This window comes from Schistocerca gregaria, chromosome 3 (assembly GCF_023897955.1).
Source record: "Schistocerca gregaria isolate iqSchGreg1 chromosome 3, iqSchGreg1.2, whole genome shotgun sequence".
Taxonomy (NCBI): Eukaryota; Metazoa; Arthropoda; class Insecta; order Orthoptera; family Acrididae; genus Schistocerca; species Schistocerca gregaria.
The window spans coordinates 242830641-242852690 of record NC_064922.1 but is presented as its reverse complement, the minus strand read 5'-3'; the positions used below and the strand labels follow the sequence as shown (position 1 = coordinate 242852690).

Below are 22050 nucleotides of genomic sequence, written 5' to 3'. Positions count from 1 at the left end.
CAGTGGTTATATTAATGCCTCTCAATATATCTCTTCAAGATGGTTCAAACTTCACATATCAATACCTCTCTGACAGATGGAGTTTGTTGACTACTCAGTGAATACAAGGCTATTTTTGACCACACCATCAATGGTTTTTGTTTAAAACTTTGTAGAGTCAGAAAGTAAAACAAACTAACAGATTAAGAGGATTTATTTATAAATACTACAAGCACACACCGATTATTTCTCAACATAATTGCCATAATGATTTTCTCAGTAAATATGTTATTGCCCTTTTGTCAAGCCATGTCAGCATGGTACTCTTCATTTCTTCATTTCCTCATTTGAGCAAAGCACAGTACTTCATCCTACAGTGACCAAAAATTAATATTGCATCATACTACTGTCATATTGTGTGTGTGTGTGTGTGTGTGTGTGTGTGTGTGTGTGTGTGTGTGTGTTTTGTATTTATACATAAACCTTTTCTGATACTCATAAGTTATATTTCCTAACACATTTACATTATTGAAGAAACAAACTGGGGCTGTTAAAACATTTATTTCAAAATATTTAACACTGTGTGAACTGAATATAGCTGAAAACAGAAAACAAAATCTCTCAAATTAACGTTTTTCAGTTTTCACAATAACTGGTTAGAAGTTCAGTACATCATAACAGGCGATAATATCTTGCTATTTGCCTTGGAGTATGGTATTAGTATATTCCGAGAATGATATGCATTGTATGATGCTAACTGGCGAAACCAGATTAAAAAAGAAAAATTACATGAGGCAGGAATTTTCAGGAAAAAACTAACATTAAAAGCTGGCCACATCCATTGTATTTGGATTAGTCTTGCACAGGTCCTCCACACTGCAGGTCTTTGGGCACAGTTCAGACTGTAGGTGTCCACAATCACAAAAGAGTCTTTTCATTCTGGAAGCCATGTCTCCACATGTTTTCTTTGGATCTAGCAACTTTTGAGAATCTCATACGTAAAACCACCAGCATCACCATCATCACAATCATCATCATTAACAGTTAAGGCACAGTGAAGAATTAAAAGCATAACTACAACCAACTAACAGCTGGCAACAGTGCATTGCAGACCATGAGCAATGTACCTCCATGATGCATGTCACTCACAAATGGTAAGTTAAAATGGATCTTTTCCTAAACAAAAAACAATTCACTGTTTGTGACAAATGGTTCTTCAAAGTTTTTTGGTGAAATTCTGAAATAGCCACTATTTTTAAAAACAGTTCAGTGGTACTAACAGATAATAGCATTGTAGGACACAAATCACTGTAAGTAAAGTCAAACATTGTAGTTCACAAGAAATAGTATTAAGGCCCATTAATGTATTATAGGGAATGTACCCTATTGTATATTTCATATAAAAACATCTTCAATGTCCTAAATAACTGGTACTCCCAGCAGGTGATTAAATAACAAGCTCTATTAGTTCAGCAGCTACTATAAGGAAGATTAAAATAACAGCTTGCCCATACATATGAGCCTGGTGCCACGCTCCACGGAATTTGAATCCCCGCCAGATGTCATGGGCGTCGAAGCCCCCTAGAGGTCTCTGCACCATCACGCCATAAGCTGTGATAGTGCGTGCCTCCTGCCCTGCATTTGGTGTGAGGGCACCACAGCGGCCAATAGTGGTGTCCCCGATAGAGTACTTAAGCGCCTGCCTCTCACTCAGAAAGTCAGTCTAACCTTGTGTACATCTCTGGACACATCGCCTTGCCTTAGATAGTTTATTTACTTTCTTGTTCTGTGTACAGGTGGACATGGTTGTTAGGTTTTCTTGTTACTCTGTTGTTTCAATCTTAATGTTGTTCGTTCTGTCCTTTGTTGGTCGTGTCTGTCCTCTCCTGTTGTGTTCTTGTCACACACACACACACACACACACACACACACACACACACACACACACACACACACCAACACACCAACGTGCATTTTACTTTTAGTGATATATGCGTTTTTTGTTTGTTTTTTAATTTTGACAAAATAAGTTTTCATATTGTCAGTGAAATCAGCAGACAGCCATTTGCCAATTGCTATCACACTTGAAAGCTAAATTACACCATTAAGTTTCTTTTTTGTGTGTTTACCAGCATTTCATTGCATCTTCTGAAGTGTGTCTTATTTCATTTCTTTACTCCATTACTTGTGATGAGTATTTTGTGTTTCCTTCTGGTTATTACACTGATACTCTTAAGTTATAGAAATTTGAAAATAGGCTGTGGGAATCAAATATGACATACTAATAACATCACAGAATCTGAATGTATTTCATATTTATTTACAGCAAGTTATTTCATACATGTATGTAAATAACAAAAGAGCATCTGTAAAACATGCCTTTCATTTTGTATGTGATGTATCAATAATATACTGATTCTTTTAGTTGATTTTAACTATCAGATATGTAAAATTACACCTAAGGGAACAATGGAAGTGATGTAATACCTTCAGGACATTGAGTTTTATGAACACAGTTGAATTTATTCCTGGCTGTGGTATTTACTGCTAAAGGCACTGTATATACCATTGATTGGAATGTTTTAAGTTTTTATTATTGCTGAGCAGGTTTCCAATGCACTTAAAGAAGACACAATATAAATAACACCTTTGCACATAAGTTACTTTCTGATCAGCTGTTGGATACACTAAGAACAAAAAGTGCATCATCTAGCCAGTAAAATGCCTGATTGAGATCTCCTTCACACAAATATGGTAGTCTGCACCATCGTTCAACATGAAAGCCTGCTGGTTCAAATAAGTCAACAATGGCTGATGCCGCCTGCTCCTCAAATGTTTCTCCTTTGATCGGTAACCATTCAGTTGGACGATGATCTGCTTGTCCACCTTCCAAAAAACAGAACCAGTTCTTAATGTTAATATTTTTATGTCAGGGAAACAATGTGAACTATCAAAAATAATGATTATTCTGAGATCATAAAAACTAAAAATAATAACCAATTAAAAAAAGAAGCTTTTGATCTTACAGGGCTAAAAATTTACAGACTATAGCTTTACAAAAAAAGCATTACAGGATCACACAAAGTGTAGAACTAATATATGGAGTTTTATCTAATGCAATAACAGTGAAAGACAGGTGAAATCTCAATACATTTTCTTTTGAATGCTTTTATGTTTTTATAAAATGAACACACACTTTTTGCCACCTTATATCTGCTGTGTACTGAAGATTTCCATGAATGATTTAATTACAACTACAAATTATACTTCTTTCTTTATTTTAACCATTTTTATTTCAATGCAGAAAAGTGGAATTTCAGAGAATATAGAAACTAATGCTTTTGACATAGTGCCTAAATGTGGAATATTTTTAGAACATGGCACCTTTATCAGAATTGTTATCTGCACAAAAATGTATTTGTTGTTTTGAATAAATGCAAGGAATTTAAGCAGTAGAGATTTAAAGAAATTTTATATCTAAAAATGGTCTATTATACTTTACCAGCCATTCAGTTTTCTGTTGTGGTATATGGTTATACTGCCACTGAGGGAACAGAGTTTGCAGATGATCACAGCTTACACAGACACAAGGGACATATCAAAATCAAATTAAATGCATAAAAATGAAATGATAGACGAAATTCATAATTTTACTTATACTCTGTTACAAGGTAACACATGCATCTCCAGCAACTCAATACCAGTAATAATGTTAATGTCAGGTGTGGACACATCTTCATTAGTGTAATGGTTTCTATTTAAAGGAATTTACAGTATACAGCACAGAGTGTGGCTACCTGAAAGGACTGTGTTTTCATATTCCCCTTGTAGCCTATTCAATATTGATTTCATATAAGATAGTATTGATTGGAGGCATCCAGAGATTCTGATGTCCAACTTTGGTTACTCCCACACAGTAGCTTTCCCAGCAAGAATAGAAAGACTCAGTGGAAAAGTGGCTGGTAATTAATTTCTAAATCCAACTGCCTTTCATAAAACAATTGTGAACACCATAATAAATGGTTTATATGCACTTGATGGTCAAACGGCACCAATGCAGCACTCTATCATTGAGGATTAGCTACAGAGGGACAGATACTCCACAATGAATTTTCACTCTGCGCAGAGTGTACACTGATTTGAAACTTTCTGGCAGATTAAAACTGTGTGCCTGGCCAGGAATCAAAACTGGGACCTTTACCATCCACAGGTGACTGTTATACCAATTGATCTATCTATACACGATTCTTGACCTACCCTCACAACTTTCATTTCTTCCATGAGTGCTAGTCCTGCAAGGTATGCCAGAGAACTTCTCTGGAGGTTGGAAAGGAGGCAATCATAGTTCCAAGAACAGAGCACAACTACTTTGGAGCATTATGAAGTGTGAAATAAATAAACAAGGTAGAAGAAATGATAATGAGGGGAACAGATTCCAATGCTAGGGTTCGCAGATGATGTAGCCCATTTCGCAGCATGTATGGAAGACTTGGAGACCTATTTAAAGGGATGGACATGGTAGTTGGCACAGGATGTGGCTAACTAATAAAAAAAGCATAGATGAAAATTATGAATAATAGTAGAACGGACGATAATGACTTATCAGGAGTGACACAGAAGTGGAAGGAAGTAAAGAATTCTCCAACACAGGAAGCAAGATTATACAGGATGGTTGAAACAAGGAATATATCATAAGTGAATTAGTACAGGCGAAGAAAACTTTTTTCAATAAAAGAGCTCTATTGTTATCAGATGCTGATATGGAACTAAGGATTACCTTCCTGAAAGTTTTCACCTGGTATGGAAGTCAAATATGTACAATTGGAAATAAGAGAATGAAACAACTGGAAGCAATTGGAATCTACTGCTATCAAAGAACGCCTGAAGGTCTGAAATGAAGTACTAAAATGAATAGGTGAGTACAGGACAGAAGTAAACTATGGTGTACCCTCATAAGAGGAAGGGGCACATTACTGGGACTTCATCTATCGCATCTAAGAATAATTAATGTAATGCTGGAAGGGTGATATTTGGTATGGTTTGTGGGGCACCTAGCTGCATTTTTACCAGCACCCATACAAAGCCCCAAACTTTGTACAGTCATGTCACTTCTCCTGAATGATGATGAAATGATGAGGACAACACAAATACCTATTCCTGGGGCGGAGAATATCCGTGACCTGGCTGGGGTCGAACCGGGAATGCCATGATCCAGAGGCAGCAATGCTATTCACTAGACCATGAGCTGTGGACTGACACTGGATGGAGCAGACAGAGACTACAATATAAAAAAATTTAGAAGATAAATGTAGTAGCTATTGTGGTCATGAAAATACTAGCATACAGTAGAGAAAGGTGGAGTACAGCATCAAAACAGACAGATAACCTAAAAATAAAATCACAGTTTTGTACATAGGTGGCCCCAAAGTACTGTTCACCAATAATCATTCTGACTGAACATTAGGACATTATTCACAACCTCAAGTTTCATAGTAAATACACTAACAAAATAGACAGGATGACATCATGAACACCTTGACCAAATGCTGCTCAAATGATACTACAGCACTTCCACGCCTGTGTCTTATCTGATTAAAATTTCATCCATATTTTTATCCTTATTATGGCAGAGATCACAGCACAGCATGTACACAGGACACACACCATGCAGCTTATCACCATTTTTCAGACTTTAATTCTTAACTAACAAGGTGTGGTCTCTCAGACTGTGCAAAAAATTTCAAACTTGTGCTCCAAGGTCAGCTGACATGGAATGCTTCTATACTCCCCCTACCCTCCTTAAATTGCCAACATTACAGTGTTTTGTTGGCAGTTACATTATTACCTTCTTTGTTTGTTACTGACACATGTTACTGACAAGTGTTAGAGTCTCCTAGACTGTACCCCGTGAACTACGTACCTGTTTTTTCCAGTCCCGTACCATCTAGCACAAAATATGTTCACAGGAATTTGAAATCGTTAGTTGGTGGACAGAGGGAGGTGTCAAGTGATATAGATAAAGAAATAGATGAAAAATATGATGATTTTACAATAGGCAGTGATCACAGTTCTGCTATTGAACAACAGCATCATTCAGATGAAGAATTTCAGGACTATTGTGATGGGGATCTGCCTGTTTCTCTAACAAAATGCTTAAAATTTTAGATATAGTCAAATGCGTTCTGAGTTTTGGTAAGAAAAATGCAGATCCAAGCACTGAAAGTCTGTTTTGCAGACTTTCTTTTTATACCTGTCGAGTAGAACTGAAACCTTGGAATTTAGTTTTATGTGGAAATTTACTTGCTACAAAGATAGAATAATTTTTCAGAATGTAAAATTGAGTTCTCTAACAGTCTTTGTGTGTGTAATATTTAAAAACCATAGAAAAGTATGTTTTTTGTGTGAGAAATAGTCAAATGCTTTGGGATTTATTTACTGCAATAAAATAAACAAGGAGCATTTAAACAACACTTGAATAATTGTAAAAATAGATGTTGTATAATAACATAATTTCAAATGGTTTGTGCCTTAAATCTTGGTTTAAACATATTCGTCCCAAAGAAACCCCACCCCCCTCCCTCCCCTACCCCCTTTCCACTTGCAGTATATATTACAGAAAAGCCACCTCATGAATTTAAGGATGAAAAACACTGAATCATTAGCTCGAGGGGGCATGGCAGTATCATACTGAAATGTTTGATTGACTCTGATGGATATACTGATGACAGCAGTTGAAACCTGGGCAGAGATTATGAGCAGGGTACCAGCACAAATTGTTGGGAACAGATTACTGGTAGCAGGGTTTTTATTTTGAGTTGCAGCAACTGTTTTACCACTGACACCATACTGCAGACAACAGTGACTTGCAAGGTGAAGAGCCAGGGGTAATTGGGATGCTGCGTGGTGTCTTGTGGAGTTCAGAGATGAGTCTCATTTCTGTCTGTGCTAGTCAGCTCATTGCAAACATGTCTGTAGACAATCTGCCAAAAGGGCACAGATAGCAGCGACTCTTGAGATACATTCCACACCAACTCATAGAATCATGGTTTGGAGAGCCATTAATATGACAATAGGATTGATATTGTAATTATTGAAGGGAGGCTGAATGATTACAGAATATGGCAACAATGGTAAAACCTGTTCCTGTACATTTTGTGACTGTGATACCAAATGGTATATTCAACAGGACAATGGATGACCCACACTGTATTTCATATCACAGATCCTTCACTAGCTTTTCTGGTTCCCTGATTTATCACCCAACGAACATGCCTGGAATGTGATGGTAAGACACATACTTTCATATCAGCCTCCATCCATCAGTCATCATGAAATGACACAGCATATGTTTCCAGCTTGCCAAGAAATTTCTCAAGTTATTCGGAAGCTGTTTGCCCCAGGCTACAATGAATACAAGAGTGTACTTATGCCAGTGGCAGTCACACCTCAGACTGACATTGATGATAGGCATAAATTATGAATAGAATATAGGTATAATAATTTAATACCAATCGTTTGATGATCATAATCTCCACAAAGTTAGATAATACCAGAATGGTGCTTCATGGAGTAACACTTTACAATTCCACCAGTTTAGTAATTCTAGTGTGTCGTACTGAGGCCTGAAACATACAACACAACTGAAGTGATTCTACCCCTGCTATTCACTTCCCCATTAAGGTAGTTTGAATATATACTGCCTCTAGTTCAGTTTAGTTTTTTCCATGTTCCGTGTATCTTTTTTGCAATAAATTGCCATGGTGTGGAATGTGTCAATAGATTCACAAGTAAGTTACATCTTCTTTGTGAAAACATGGCTAGACACTGGCTATTTACAACAAGGATTTTTTTTGTTTCAGCCTGAATCTACAACATAATGCAATAAAAGCAACCAAAGCACATACATTGTATCTACTCTGAAATGCATCACTGGATTGGGTGTAGTCAAGTAGAAATGATTTCAATTTGTTTCTAAAACTCTCACAATCTCAGCACTTTAGTGAATGAGGGAGGTAATCAAATATTTTTATGACTGCACACTTTGCTACTTTATAGGCAAGTGGATACTGGAGGCTATTGTTGTTCCAAGTGATATATCAGTTAACAGCCTTGCCAAAGTGGTAAGACCAGTTCGGTATTGGGTCACCATCCAGATCTGCAGAGCACTGATGGCAATCAGGGTGCACACACACCTTGTGAGGAGCTACTTGACTGATAAGCAGTGGCTCCGATCATGAAAGCTGGGAGAGTGGTGTGATAACCTCATACCCCTCCATATCAGAATCCAGTGATTACTATTGCCTGAGGATGATGTGACAGTTGGCCAACAGCATCGGGCCTTCCAAGATCTGTTCAGGTGTAGTTTAGTTTAGTTTCAGTTATATTTCTTAACACTAGAATTACCTTCAAATAATTGCTGACTGTTCACAGAAAACTTAATGAAGAAATAAAAGTGCAGTGAAGCTGTTGTTGGTATATGTAATATTTTGAAGGTCATAAAAAAGCCATTATCTATACAGTACAATTAATTACTTTAAAGATATCTGCTTCTGTTGTACCATGATCAGTTTTGGAATGCTAAAATCCCATATTGAGGCATATAAAATTATAGTATTTGGTACAGCATAACATGCAGTCAGGCCAGTCAGTGCAAGGGCTCCAAATCACTGCACCTTGGTGGGAAATGTATGCTGTCGGGAAGCTGCATGGTACGAAAAGCAACCACAGCTCATACCATACAAAATATGTTACTAATACTTTGTCTACATGCGGAATTACTCCAGAAAATTATTCAATGTTTCATCAAAGAATAAAATTATGCATAATCAGCAAATTTTCTGCTGCTTTCATCATCAAAATCAGCTATTACAAATATATAACCTCTGCAAAGATGTCAGCAGTCCCCCTCTGTATAGCCATCAGAGCCAGTCGAACAATCCTACGAACTTCTCGTGGTGTCGTCTTTCTGTCAGGATATATGCCTACTGTTCTTAACATAAAATTGTCTCATCATTTTTGCCACTACTCAGTGTGCAGTCACTAGTCACTGCATTACTGCCAGCTCTCTGAGCAACCTGTCAGTATGATGCTCCCATGCCCCTCATACTAATGATTCAATCTTTTTTAACCCTTAAATCTCAGGGTTACCTTTCTGTACAGTATACTACAAGGGGGGAGAGTCTCTGGGACCAAGATGTTTAAATCAAGATTTAAGGCACAAATCATTTGAAATTTTTAATTTATATTATTATGTAACATTTATTTTTGCAATAATTTAAGTATTGTTCTATGCTCCTTGTTTATTTTATTGCACTAAATGAAGTCTGCAGCATTTCACTATTTATCACACAAAAACATACTTTTGTGTGGTTTTTTAAATAGTAGACGCAAATAGATGGTTAGAGAACTGTAATTTACAGTCTGTAGAATGACAGTATCTCCGTCACAAGTACACTATGTGATCAAAAGTATACGGACACCTAGTTGAAAAGACTTACAAGTTCATGGCACTCTCCAGTGGTAATTCTGGAATTCAACATGGTGTTGGCCCACTCTTAGTCTTGATGACAGCTTCCACTCACGCAGGCATGTGTTCAGGTAGGTGCTGCCCGGTTACTTTGATAATGGCGGCCCATTCTTCACGAAGTGCTGCACTGAGGAAAGGTATCAATATGACTTGGTGAGGCCTGGCATGAAGTTGGCGTTCCAAAACATCCCAAAGGTGTTCTATAGGATTCAGGTCAGGACTCTGTGCAGGTCCGTCCATTACAGGGATGTTATCGTTGCGTAACCACTCCGTCACAGGCTGTGCATTATGAGCAGGTGGTCTGCTGTGTTGAAAGATGCAATCGCCACCCCCAATTTGCTCTTCAACAGTGAGAAGCAAGAAGGTGCTTAAAACAGCAATGTAGGCCTGCCCTGTGATAGCGCCAGGCAAAACAACAAGGGGTGCAAGCCTCCTCAATGAAAAACACGACCACACGGTAACACCACCATCACCGAATTTTATACTGTTGGCACTACACACACTGACAGATGACATTCACCGGGCATTTGCCATACTCTCACCCTGCCATCGGATCGCTACATTGGTACTGTGATTCGTCACTCCACACAACGTTTTTCCACTGTTCAATCGTCCTATGTTTGCGCTTCTTACACCAAGCGAGGCATCGTTTGGAATTTACCGCCGTGATGTGTGGCTTACAAGCAGCTGTTCGACCATGAAATTCAAGGTTTCTCGCCTCCCGCCTAACTGTCATAGTACTTGCATTGGATCCTGATGCAGTTTGGAATTCCTGTGTGATGGTCTGGCTAGATGTCTGCCTATTACACATTATGACAATCTTCAACTGTCAGCAGTCTCTGTCAGTCAACAGACGAGGTAGGCCTATATGCTTTTGTGCTGTACGTGTCCCTTGACATTCACACTTCACTATCACAACGGAAACAGTGGTCCTAGGGATGTTTAGGGGTGTGGAAATCTCGGGCACAGTCGTATGGCGCAAGTGACACCCAATCACCAGACCACATGGGAAATCCACGAGTTCCGCGGAGCACCCCATTCTGCTCTCTCATGATGTCTAGTGACTACTGAGGTCGCTGATATTGAGTACCTGGCAGCAGGCGGCAGCGCAATGCACCTAGTATGAAAAACTTATGTTTCTGGGGGTGTTGGGTTGTTTGGGAGGGAGGAGACCAGACAGCGAGGTCATTGGTCTTGTCGGATTATAGAAGGATTGGGGAAGAAAGTAGGCTGTGCCTTTTCAAAGGAACCATCCCGGCATTTGCTTGGACCGATTTAGGGAAATCACAGAAAACCTAAATCAGGATGGCCAAACGCGGAATTGAACCTTCGTCCTTCTCAATGCGAGTCCAGTGGGCTAGCTACTGCGCCACCCGTCTCGGTCTTTGGGGGGTGTCCGGATACTTTTATCGCATATACACTCCTGGAAATTGAAATAAGAACACCATGAATTCATTGTCCCAGGAAGGGGAAACTTTATTGACACATTCCTGGGGTCAGATACATCACATGATTACACTGACAGAACCACAGGCACATAGACACAGGCAACAGAGCATGCACAATGTCGGCACTAGTACAGTGTATATCCACCTTTCGCAGCAATGCAGGCTGCTATTCTCCCATGGAGACGATCGTAGAGATGCTGGATGTAGTCCTGTGGAACGGCTTGCCATGCCATTTCCACCTGGCGCCTCAGTAGGACCAGCGTTCGTGCTGGACGTGCAGACCGCGTGACACGACGCTTCATCCAGTCCCAAACATGCTCAATGGGGGACAGATCCGGAGATCTTGCTGGCCAGGGTAGTTGACTTACACCTTCTAGAGCACTTTGGGTGGCACGGGATACATGCGGACGTGCATTGTCCTGTTGGAACAGCAAGTTCCCTTGCCGGTCTAGGAATGGTAGAACGATGGGTTCGATGACGGTTTGGATGTACCGTGCACTATTCAGTGTCCCCTCGACGATCACCAGAAGTGTACGGCCAGTGTAGGAGATCGCTCCCCACACCATGATGCCGGGTGTTGGCCCTGTGTGCCTCGGTCGTATGCAGTCCTGATTGTGGCGCTCACCTGCACGGCGCCAAACACGCATACGACCATCATTGGCACCAAGGCAGCAGCGACTCTCATCGCTGAAGACGACACGTCTCCATTCGTCCCACCATTCACGCCTCTTGCGACACCACTGGAGGCGGGCTGCACGATGTTGGGGCGTGAGCGGAAGACGGCCTAACGGTGTGCGGGACCGTAGCCCAGCTTCATGGAGACGGTTGCGAATGGTCCTCGCCGATACCCCAGGAGTAACAGTGTCCCTAATTTGCTGGGAAGTGGCGGTGCGGTCCCCTACGGCACTGCGTAGTATCCTACGGTCTTGGCGTGCATCCGTGCGTCGCTGCGGTCCGATCCCAGGTCGACGGGCACGTGCACCTTCCTCCGACCACTGGCGACAACATCGATGTACTGTGGAGACATCACGCCCCACGTGTTGAGCAATTCGGCGGTACGTCCACCCGGCCTCCCGCATGCCCACTATACGCCCTCGCTCAAAGTCCGTCAACTGCACATACGGTTCACGTCCACGCTGTCGCGGCATGCTACCAGTGTTAAAGACTGCGATGGAGCTCCGTATGCCACGGCAAACTGGCTGACACTGACGGCGGCGGTGCACAAATGCTGCGCAGCTAGAGCCATTCGACGGCCAACACCGCGGTTCCTGGTGTGTCCGCTGTGCCGTGCGTGTGATCATTGCTTGTACAGCCCTCTCGCAGTGTCCGGAGCAAGTATGGTGGGTCTGACACACCGGTGTCAATGTGTTCTTTTTTCCATTTCCAGGAGTGTACTTCCACATAAAACTAAATTCCAGCACGTTAATATTCCACTCGATAGGTACAAAAAGAATGTCTGCAAAATTGACATTGAGCACTGGATCTTCATTTTTATCACCACTCAGAACACATTTGATTATAAGCAGTAGAGAAGAGGGGTCGCAAACAATACGGTGGCAATTATAAATAAAGTACAGCATTTATAATTATTGGTGCGTTAACCGTGGTAACTGTTATGTTGGCAGACCTGTCTCGACGTAGTGGTGGTAGGGCAGCACGAGCGCGACCAGGGCGCGCCCCCCTGGCCTGAGTGTCTCTCGCAGCTGCCGCAGCAGCGTCAGCGGACGGTCGCAGCGGTCCAGCAGGTTCAGCGCGCTGATCACGTGTGGCCGCAACTCCAGGTACGGCCACTCGTCCGGCTCCACCAGCCTGCAGACACGATGCACACAATAATAAAACTAGAAAAAGAACACAAGGAGGAGGGACGTGGTCTTTAGGAGAGGCAAGGAGCTGGAAAGTCATTGTGACCTATTCATGAGGAGAACACGGCAAGTGCCTTGTCGCGACTTCCCAGTAAATTCCCTCAGTGGAAGACGGGTCAAAATAAGTGAAAGTGTGTCTCTGCTTAATCGTAGATACTCGACCGTTTCTTAGGAAAATACGATCAAAGTTTTCGAGTTACTGTATGTGCTGCAGTCATGGACTGTGCGGCTGGTCCCGGCGCAGGTTCGAGTCCTCCCTCGGGCATGGGTGTGTGTGTGTGTGTGTGTGTGTGTTTGTCCTTAGGATAATTTAGGTTAAGTAGTGGGTAAGCTTAGGGGCTGATGATTCAAATGCTTCAAATGGCTCTGAGCACTATAGGACTTAACATCTATGGTCATCCGTCCCCTAAAACTTAGAACTACTTAAACCTAACTAACCTAAGGACATCACACAACACCCGGCCATCACGAGGCAGAGAAAATCCCTGACCCCGCCGGGAATCGAACTCGGGAACCCGGGCGCGTGAAGCGACAACGCTACCACACGACCACGAGATGCGGGCAGGGGCTGATGACCTTACCAGTTAAGTCCCGTAAGATTTCACACACATTTGAACTGTATGTGCCGTTTAAAAAGTAACCACGTCAACCAAAGTAGTGACCCAATGGCTAGCGTCGCCGCTTCATACTTTTGCGTCCCATTTTGAATACCCGATTTTTATTTTTGTTTTTCATTAATCTATAAACTTCCGTATTACTACACAAATGTTTCCCAGTGTATACTGAAATAACGTTGTCTTTTTCGTCTACTAATTGTATGTCTGCTAGATGAATTAAACAAATACGGTAAATGAATGGAAAAATTATTTCAAATTTCAGTTTCTGGAAAAACTATCCGTTACGCGTAGCTTGCCGCGAAATTATTGCCAAAGTGAGATTAATAGGAAAAAATGTCGCTGTGAAAAAGTTGCCTTCGCGCGATGCTCGTGGTGTTCGGAATTTATGTCTTTGGAATGTTTCTACGATGGATATAATTCAGGCGACTGCATTAAATCTCCCTGGGGAATAAACATAAGAATAAAATATAAGAATTAAGAATGAAATGTAAGAATATGAGAAGTTCAAAAAATTGTAACCCCTGAAAATACAATACACACTTTATTATGTGATAAATGCATGACACGTATTGTGAGACCCAGTTGTAATTTTACATTTAATATAACTCGCTTGTGTCCCCTAACCTGATAAACATTCGTGTAGGAATCTTCTGCGGATATGGGTAGATAAATGAAAAAATACAATAAATGAAAACAGTAATCGAGTTTCGAACACGGGAAGAAAGAAGTGAGAGACTGCGACCCTAACCACTATGCCAACAGTTGGGCTTATAGCGCGATATAAAGCATTTAAAGTTTTTCTAAAATGTTGACGGCGGTTTTCTCACAAAGCGTCAAGTATTTACGCATAAGTCGAGACACGTGTTCGCTTATTTTGACTCCTTTTTCACTGAGCGAAGTTTTTGGGAAATTGGGATACGGCACTGCCGTCTTCTCCTCTTCAGACAAATCCTCTCCACATTTGTCTCAAGTGATCTTCTGTAACCATTAAAAAGCTCTATCAGTTCACTTTTTTCTTTATCCATTCCTTCGATGATTTCCTGCAAAATGCGGGTTTAGCATCCTGCATCTTTAGTGGTTGGGCATTGAGTAAATAATTTGGAGAGACGCGATAATTAGTTCAGCCGCCATAAGCGTAGACTTTTAGCCGCAGTGTTCTTGCAGCATGTTGCCTGCAGTGTACCACCTCAACAGTCTCCATCAACCAGCTCCTTGCCATTTATAACAAAGCTGGAGATCCAACTCGTCACTTTGTGTTAGACAAGGCCTGGCGGGTCAGATTAACCCAACTGTACCTCTTTCAGGCATGCAGCTACTAAGAAAAACCTGGAGACGCAGCAACAGCATCACAACTAAACATGCAAGATTTGTGTCAAAGCATCCTTTTACAAATCGGATCTTGCACACAGAGCTATGACTGTGTTGCGGTGGAATGAATGATCAACAAGAAGATTTGAAGGAGACTGAAAGCACTTAATGAAGGCACTCATGTCAATGTGCAGCGGGCCCTTGCAGTCAGAGAAAAAGATCATGACTTTCCCAGAGGTGGAATGCACGGCTTTGGATTTTTGCTGTGAGAGTGAATCCATGTGTCTCCATGGTTGAATATGACGCTTACTCTCCGGCTCAAAATGATGACGCCATTTTTCATCTCCAGTGACCATAAGGGACAGGAAACAGTATTCTTCAGCGTGATACCGTTCCAGTAGCTGAAGTGATGCCGACATTCTGTTCAACTTCTGCTCCTCTGTCAGACTCTGGAGAACCCACTGCGCTCAGATTTTCTGGAACTTCAGATGCTCTTCCATCACGGCATGAGCGGTACGTGACAGATGCCGAACATGAGCAGAATGTCTTCCCCCGTTGGTCACTTCTGACGGCAGCATCCACTGTAGCAATGACAGAAGTGATAATGACACGACGAGCCCGTCCTAGCTAACTGCTGTCTTTCAACGACACCCGACCTTCTCGAAATCGTTTATTCCACGCAAACACACGGGCACGTGACATACTGTGTTCGCCATACACTGAAGTACGTACGTGTCATGTGGACTGGAATGGTATTGTTTACACCGTCTGTTGAATTTCATATTGTTTCCTTATTTATGGACGCCCGATGATGCCTAGTACGAACAGGTGAAAAATGTTTGGTTACAAACAAAATAAACATTCATTACAAAATATGGATTTGTTCTTATCTACGCAATAAGCATAACGACGTCATAATTAACTCGCTATGGAGCGAAGGAAAGCAAAATTCCTGTATGTCTCCACATGCGCTCTTTCTTTTTCTCACGAGTCCTATTTTTGCCACAATACGATGGAGGTAACAGAATTGTTGCACCCTGCACTTCGGATATTGGTTCTCCAAATATCCCACTACTTTTCACTGGAACTTATGCCTTTCATTGAAAGATTCCCGTACACGTTTCCTGAGTATCTCTATCACACTTCCAACGAGACATACCTACCTGTTCGATCCAAGGCGTCCGATCCCTCAATCCTTTCGACTTATGCCATTTCCACCTGATAAGGACTGAAGACATAGAAGCAATATGCTAGAATAGGGCACACTAGAGTTAGTAATGCAGCTTTTGAACAAATGACATACGTTGACCCCCCCTCCCCCTTGCCCCACCTCACAAAAAAAAAAAAAAAGCGCAATGAAAGACTGACCAGACTAGCAGTAATGTCAGAGCGCAAGTGAGTCTTCACTCATTTCATTATGGAAAACTGACCACATGGACACAAGTGAAGATTTACTTGCAGAACGCAATAGGCAATAAAAGACTGACTTCGCTAGCGTTAACATCAGTACATAATACTCTTCATTTTACAACAGAAGATTTAAATTCTGTGGCAAGAGGACAAAAAAACAAAGATTTTACTATAGTTATTAAATTAAGTATTGTGGTGTTTATACATGCACATAAATAAATTTAATGTTATTTAAGAAAATTAGTCATAAATTTGAATTACAACAAATATGTATTTAAATAATGAATTATCTAAGAAGTCCATCTTTCATGTAAAACAAATACTTGTTTAGCTGATAGATGTATCTAATTTTCAATGAATACTCTGATTTTATGTGACTTGGATAGCATACAGAAATAATATTTTCATTTCGTTGTACTACATTAAAACATTAATAATAAACTGGTTAACTCATTTTATAATTTGCCTGGTGCAATCATGTGAGCATAATTGTTATATAAAACATTCAAATGACGATCAGTGTACTGAAGTATCAATTAAATATTGCTTTAATATATTTAAAATTATTCAAATTAATTATTTTTACTCATGTCCTTTTGTTTAGTAATTTTTTTTCAAATGTTCTATAATTGTTATGAAACAGAAATTTTTTAAGTTTTAGAAACAATGATATAAAAATTGTTTTCATTACTTTTGTAACAGTACTTATCTTGAGTTTGGGAGTAGTTCTTTATTTCTTGGTCTAACAGTATTTAATTTTAATGTTGGTTTGAGGAAGATTCCGACATTATGCATAGTTCAGCAGTGTTTACAGCAGTTGGTGGCTACCCGGTGTTTACATCGGTTGGTGGCTAGTGATCAACAAGATGTACTATGCATCTATGTATAAACAGTGATATATCATGATTTGAGGTTTTACCAGAAGAACAATGTTCCATTGTGAAATGTCTTATTCATAATATCTTGGAACAGTGAGTCCAACCATCACAACTATAGCGCATTTGTGAATGAAGATCATATAAATGACAATGTATGTTGTAATGTAGAGTATACTAGCATCAAAGAGTGTATAACTATGACATTAGAGTAAATACAAACTCTTTTACGAGGCTCCTTATATCAGAATTCTAGTTGAAATGAACATGTAAAGTAATGTTAAGATCCTAAAACTGTAGCTCACAGTAGCTGTGTATTAGATTTTTAAATAAATTTGTTTCAAGCTGACTTTTGAAACAATAATCTTGTTCTTAATCACTTAAGGAAATTGAAGAATTTTGGTTAAATGAAAGGTACTTTACTGAAATTTGAGGTTGAATTGAGGAACCTGAGATGCTTTGATGTGCTGAAGGAATTCTGACTTGGTTTTATGTAAGCTGTAAATTTAAATACAAGATTGTAGCAGGAGAAAGACTGGTATTGTCGAAAGAGTTTTGAACACATTTAACTTTACAAGTTATTCAACACAAGGTCAAGATCCTTCTCTGTTATAGTGAGTCTTGTGTTAGAAGATAGCTGTGTTTTGTTAGCAAAGAGGCAATACTTTATATTAGAATTGTAATTAGTTTGGCAGTAGAGTGAAATTATATTACCAAATAAAGAAATATTTAACTTTGCATTGGGGCATTTGTTATATATACGAATACATGTCATACTTTCTTACGAAAAGCTTTTCTTGTTTAATTTTATGGCCGACCATTTGTATGAAGTTCTCCCAAAAGCAAATTGTGTGCAGATAATTAAGAAATAAATAAATATGTTTTCAGAATATAAATGCATAAATAAATAAACATGAGCCTTTTTAAAGTCCTCTTTAACCGTTTGATAAAATCCTGGATACATACTTAAGAGTCTTTGGTTACTTCTGTACATTATTTTAATAGTCACTATACAGAACACCCCACATGAATCAACACTATATTTACTAAGGCTACTTCTGCTACGAGCAATGGCAGTTAGTATAAACATTCTGAAACGGCACGACGTCAGCCGACTTCACTGATCAAAGAGTGCCAAGAGGCTAATAGTCTATCTGTATGGTATTAGCCATATCGCATAATTAGTTCTGGTGTCAGGTGTCAAAAGGGCCACAAATTCTTTGGTAACATCGGCAATTATTTATTTTGTATAAAAATGGACCAGTTCATATTAAATGTTGGTATAAGAACGGAATAAAGCGACGAAAAGCTTTGGAGTGTTAAATACTGAATTTGGCGAATCTGCTATGAGTAAAACAAAGGTTTTGAAGTGGCATAAGCGTTTCGAACAGGGCCCTTCATGAAGATCACGAGTGCCCTAAGCTTTACAGCACATAATATGCTGATGAAACTGTGTGAAAAATGAAAGAAATGATTATTAACAGTCACTGTATCACAATCAGAGAAGTTCCGGATGATGTTCTATATCAATTGGTTCAGGCAGTGAAATTTTGCGGGAAGTTTTGGGCATGGAGGATATGACAGAAAAGTTAGTTTCGAAATTACTGACGTTCGAAAAAGAAACCATTGGAGAATGTAAGTTGCTTAGCTAACAACGATGCAGAATTACTGAAACGTGTCATGAACGAAATGGAACATGGGTTTACGGATATGCAGTCGATACTAAGTCTCGATCGTCAGAGCTCAAGCATTTTGGATCGCCAGGATTGGTAAAGCTCGATAGGGTGAATGTGAAATGTTCAAAAGAGTTCGGCAGCTGCGGCGAAATGTGAAACTTTCTTCGATTCTAACGGCTTAGTGCACCACGAGTTCTTATTATAGGGTTGAACGTGCAATACGGAGAGCTACCTACAAGTTGAACACCCTTTGCGTGAAGCAATACGAAAAACAGACCGGATTTGGAGAAACAATTCAAACTTTTTGCACCACTGTATTGTAGCTGTTCACGCTGCTTGCTTGTTCGTGAATTGTTGGCCAAAAATGACAATGTAATGATGCTCCAGCCTCGATATTCGCCAGACACGGCCCAAATGTGACTCTTTCCTGTTCTCAAAAATAGAGAAATATTAATTGCTATTTTTTCAAAAGCAAAGATCAGATAAGAAACGTCGCTAAGATAGCTAAAATTCCGGAAGTATTTCTGGGATTGGAGAAAGCGCTAAGTATATAACATGTAATGGCGGCTATTTTGAAGTGACTAATATTGATGTAGACCAATAAAATAAAGTACTTTCCGAAAAACGAAAAGAACTCGTCTATTTTTTGAACACACCTCGCAAGTACAATGGCATAAAACGTAAGAAATGTTTAACGTAAGAAATGTTTCACGTAAGCGAAAATGTGCATGTGTTCCAGGCCATTGAAGAAATCCTAATAAATTAAGGCGAAACATTGATTGCATTTATTTAGTTGCACATAGACAAAACTTGAAAACAATGAAGCTAATATTACTAGCAGCTGAGGATTGGCGGACTAAAAACGCTAAAGATGGCTAGGATTTCTCGAATTCTGACCAAAAGTAAGTACAAAAAAGAATTCCCACCAACGTTTGGTCCATTGGTGGTTACGTACGCCGATTTGCTATTGTGGATGAGACAGGAATCCACACCACGCCAGAAATTGAGCAAAAATGGAAGATATGGGTGACAGCTAGTGTCTTTGTACCAAATAAAACAAAAGCGACGAACGTTGCGGTCAGTGCTTACTGGTATGCAAAAACAATTTTAGTCATCGATGCTTTTTGCAGGACGTGAAACAGCAACTGGAAAGTGATGCTTTTTGCAGGACGTGAAACAGCAACTGGAAAGTAATAAGGTTGATACAATCTACTATAAAATACATGAGAAGCCTGTATACCAACAGAAAAAGAAGAATCTATGCTCATTAACACACCGCACTTGCCCATAAAAAATTTTGGCATGGATAATACTGAGGCATTTGATATACGAATTGTTGGAACATCCAACCTGCCTAAAGTCATTTTTCCTCGTATTCGTGGCCGGAAAACGTTTTGAGCTCTTCTACATTTGCATAATCTGATGGGCCAAAACATTATGGTCAGTGCCCACCGCGACACAAAGCGCACCCTGATGGCTCTTTGGACACGCGACACGGTAAGGAAAGTACGTATATAGTCAGAACAGAGACGAGCAAGGGATACAAGTGATTCTAAAACGACTCATCAGTCTCTGCATCAACAACGATATCCTGAGACCGGAACAGTTGGGTTTCAACTCGTCCGCATAGTTGAACGCAAAACGGACGGATACAAAACAAGGGGGCTGTATTCCTAGGCATCCAAAAACCCTTCTATCGTCTATGGCACAACGGCCTCATTTGCAATCTAAATACTCACATCTCACAAACATAAGTGTCAACAGTGACATTCAGGGTAAACAACCAACATGACACAGTATACAAACGGGAGAACTCCAAGGCAGCATACTCTGGTACCTCTTGCTTAGCCTCTACATTAAAGATATTCCACAACACAGAATACTATGGTTGCCACCTATGCAGATGACATCATCATCCTAGTGCAAGATTGGAAACCATGAAACATCAACTCACGACTATACTCAGCACTCAGAACTGTCGTGCCTTAGTTGGAGAAATGGCGTATGAAGGTTAACGTCAAGTGCTAGGCAGTTCTATACACATGCAGACCTAAACAACTGCACAAACATCAACACTGTAGACAAATCACACTCCACGCACGCCCAACAGACATTTTGTCTTCTACTCCTGTGGAAGCAGTGAGCTTAATGACTCGTAGTGCAACAATGGAGGAATTCACTGAACTGCAGTACTGTTGCTCGTAGGCAGACAAAATCGTCAGTACAACGTTCCAATATGTTTGTTAGCCTTTCACTTGTCCAAATGGAAAAATGATTGCCTTCGCGTTAATGTTAGGATTTTGGAGAGTTAAATGTGTAATATGAAAACCAAGTGCAGTCTACATGGTGGTTCAGTTGCCCCTTCCGATCAATTTTATGTAACCCACAAAGCATTTCCTGCAAAACAGTCCTGTTCATTTTTCCTGTAAGAATAATAGATGAGTATAGGATAATATCAACAGCAGCAGAAAATGGTTTAACAGGATAAGGATTCGTTACAAATAGGAAAGTAGTTCAGACAGTAAGTTACCGTGAACAGTTCAGTGATAGGTTATTATAGTCAGAATAGACGGCAAACCAACAACGACAATTTCTAGTATACATGCCCGACATCAGAAGCAGAATATGAAGAGACAGAGAAAGTATATGAGGATACTGAACAGGTGATACAATAAGTAAATGGAGATGAACATCTGATAGTCGTCGGAGATTGGAATGCGTTTGTAGGGGAAGGAGAAGAAGAGATTTTTACAGGAGAATATTGTCTTTGTACTAGTAATGAGAGAGGAGAAAGATGTATTGAGTTCTGCAATAAATTTCAGCTAGTAATAGCGAATACTCTTTCGAAAATGCCAAGAGGAGGAGGTATACTTGGAAAAGGCCGGGAGATACAGAAAGATTTCAGGTAAATAAGATCATGGTCAGCGAGAGATTCCGAAATCAGATACTAGATTGAAGGGTGTACCCAGTAGCAGATATAGATCCAGATCACAACTTACTAGTGACGACGAGTAGGTTGAAGTTTAAGAGATTAATCAGGAAGAACGAATGTGCAAGAAAGTGGGATATGGATGTACTAAGGAATGAAGAGATATGCTTGAAGTTCTCTAAGGTTATAGGTACTGCGATAATGAATAGCTCAGTAGGCAATGGACATCTCTAAAGAGCGCAGTCACAGAAGTTGGAAAGAAAAACCTAGGTACAAAGAAGATAACTGCGAAGAAACCATGATTAACAGAAGAAATACTTAAGTTGATCGATGAGAGAAGGAAGTACAAAAACGTTTAGGGAGATTCAGGAATACAAAAATAAAAGTCATTTAGGAATGAAATAAATAAGAAGTGCAGGG

At 40.0% G+C, this 22050-nt stretch overlaps 1 protein-coding gene across 1 annotated transcript in view; it reads right to left on the bottom strand.

The window, feature by feature from the left end:
* Positions 1–2277: 2277 nt before the first annotated feature.
* LOC126354078 (protein-L-histidine N-pros-methyltransferase) overlaps positions 2278–22050 on the bottom strand; it is an 892286-nt gene continuing 872513 nt past the window's right edge. The window contains exons 5-6 of the mRNA XM_050003459.1: positions 12581–12762; positions 2278–2865 (exon numbers count right to left, since the gene is read on the bottom strand). Coding sequence (XP_049859416.1) covers positions 2651–2865; positions 12581–12762 — 397 coding nt within the window. The 3' untranslated portion in view covers positions 2278–2650. The remainder of the gene's footprint in view (positions 2866–12580; positions 12763–22050) is intronic.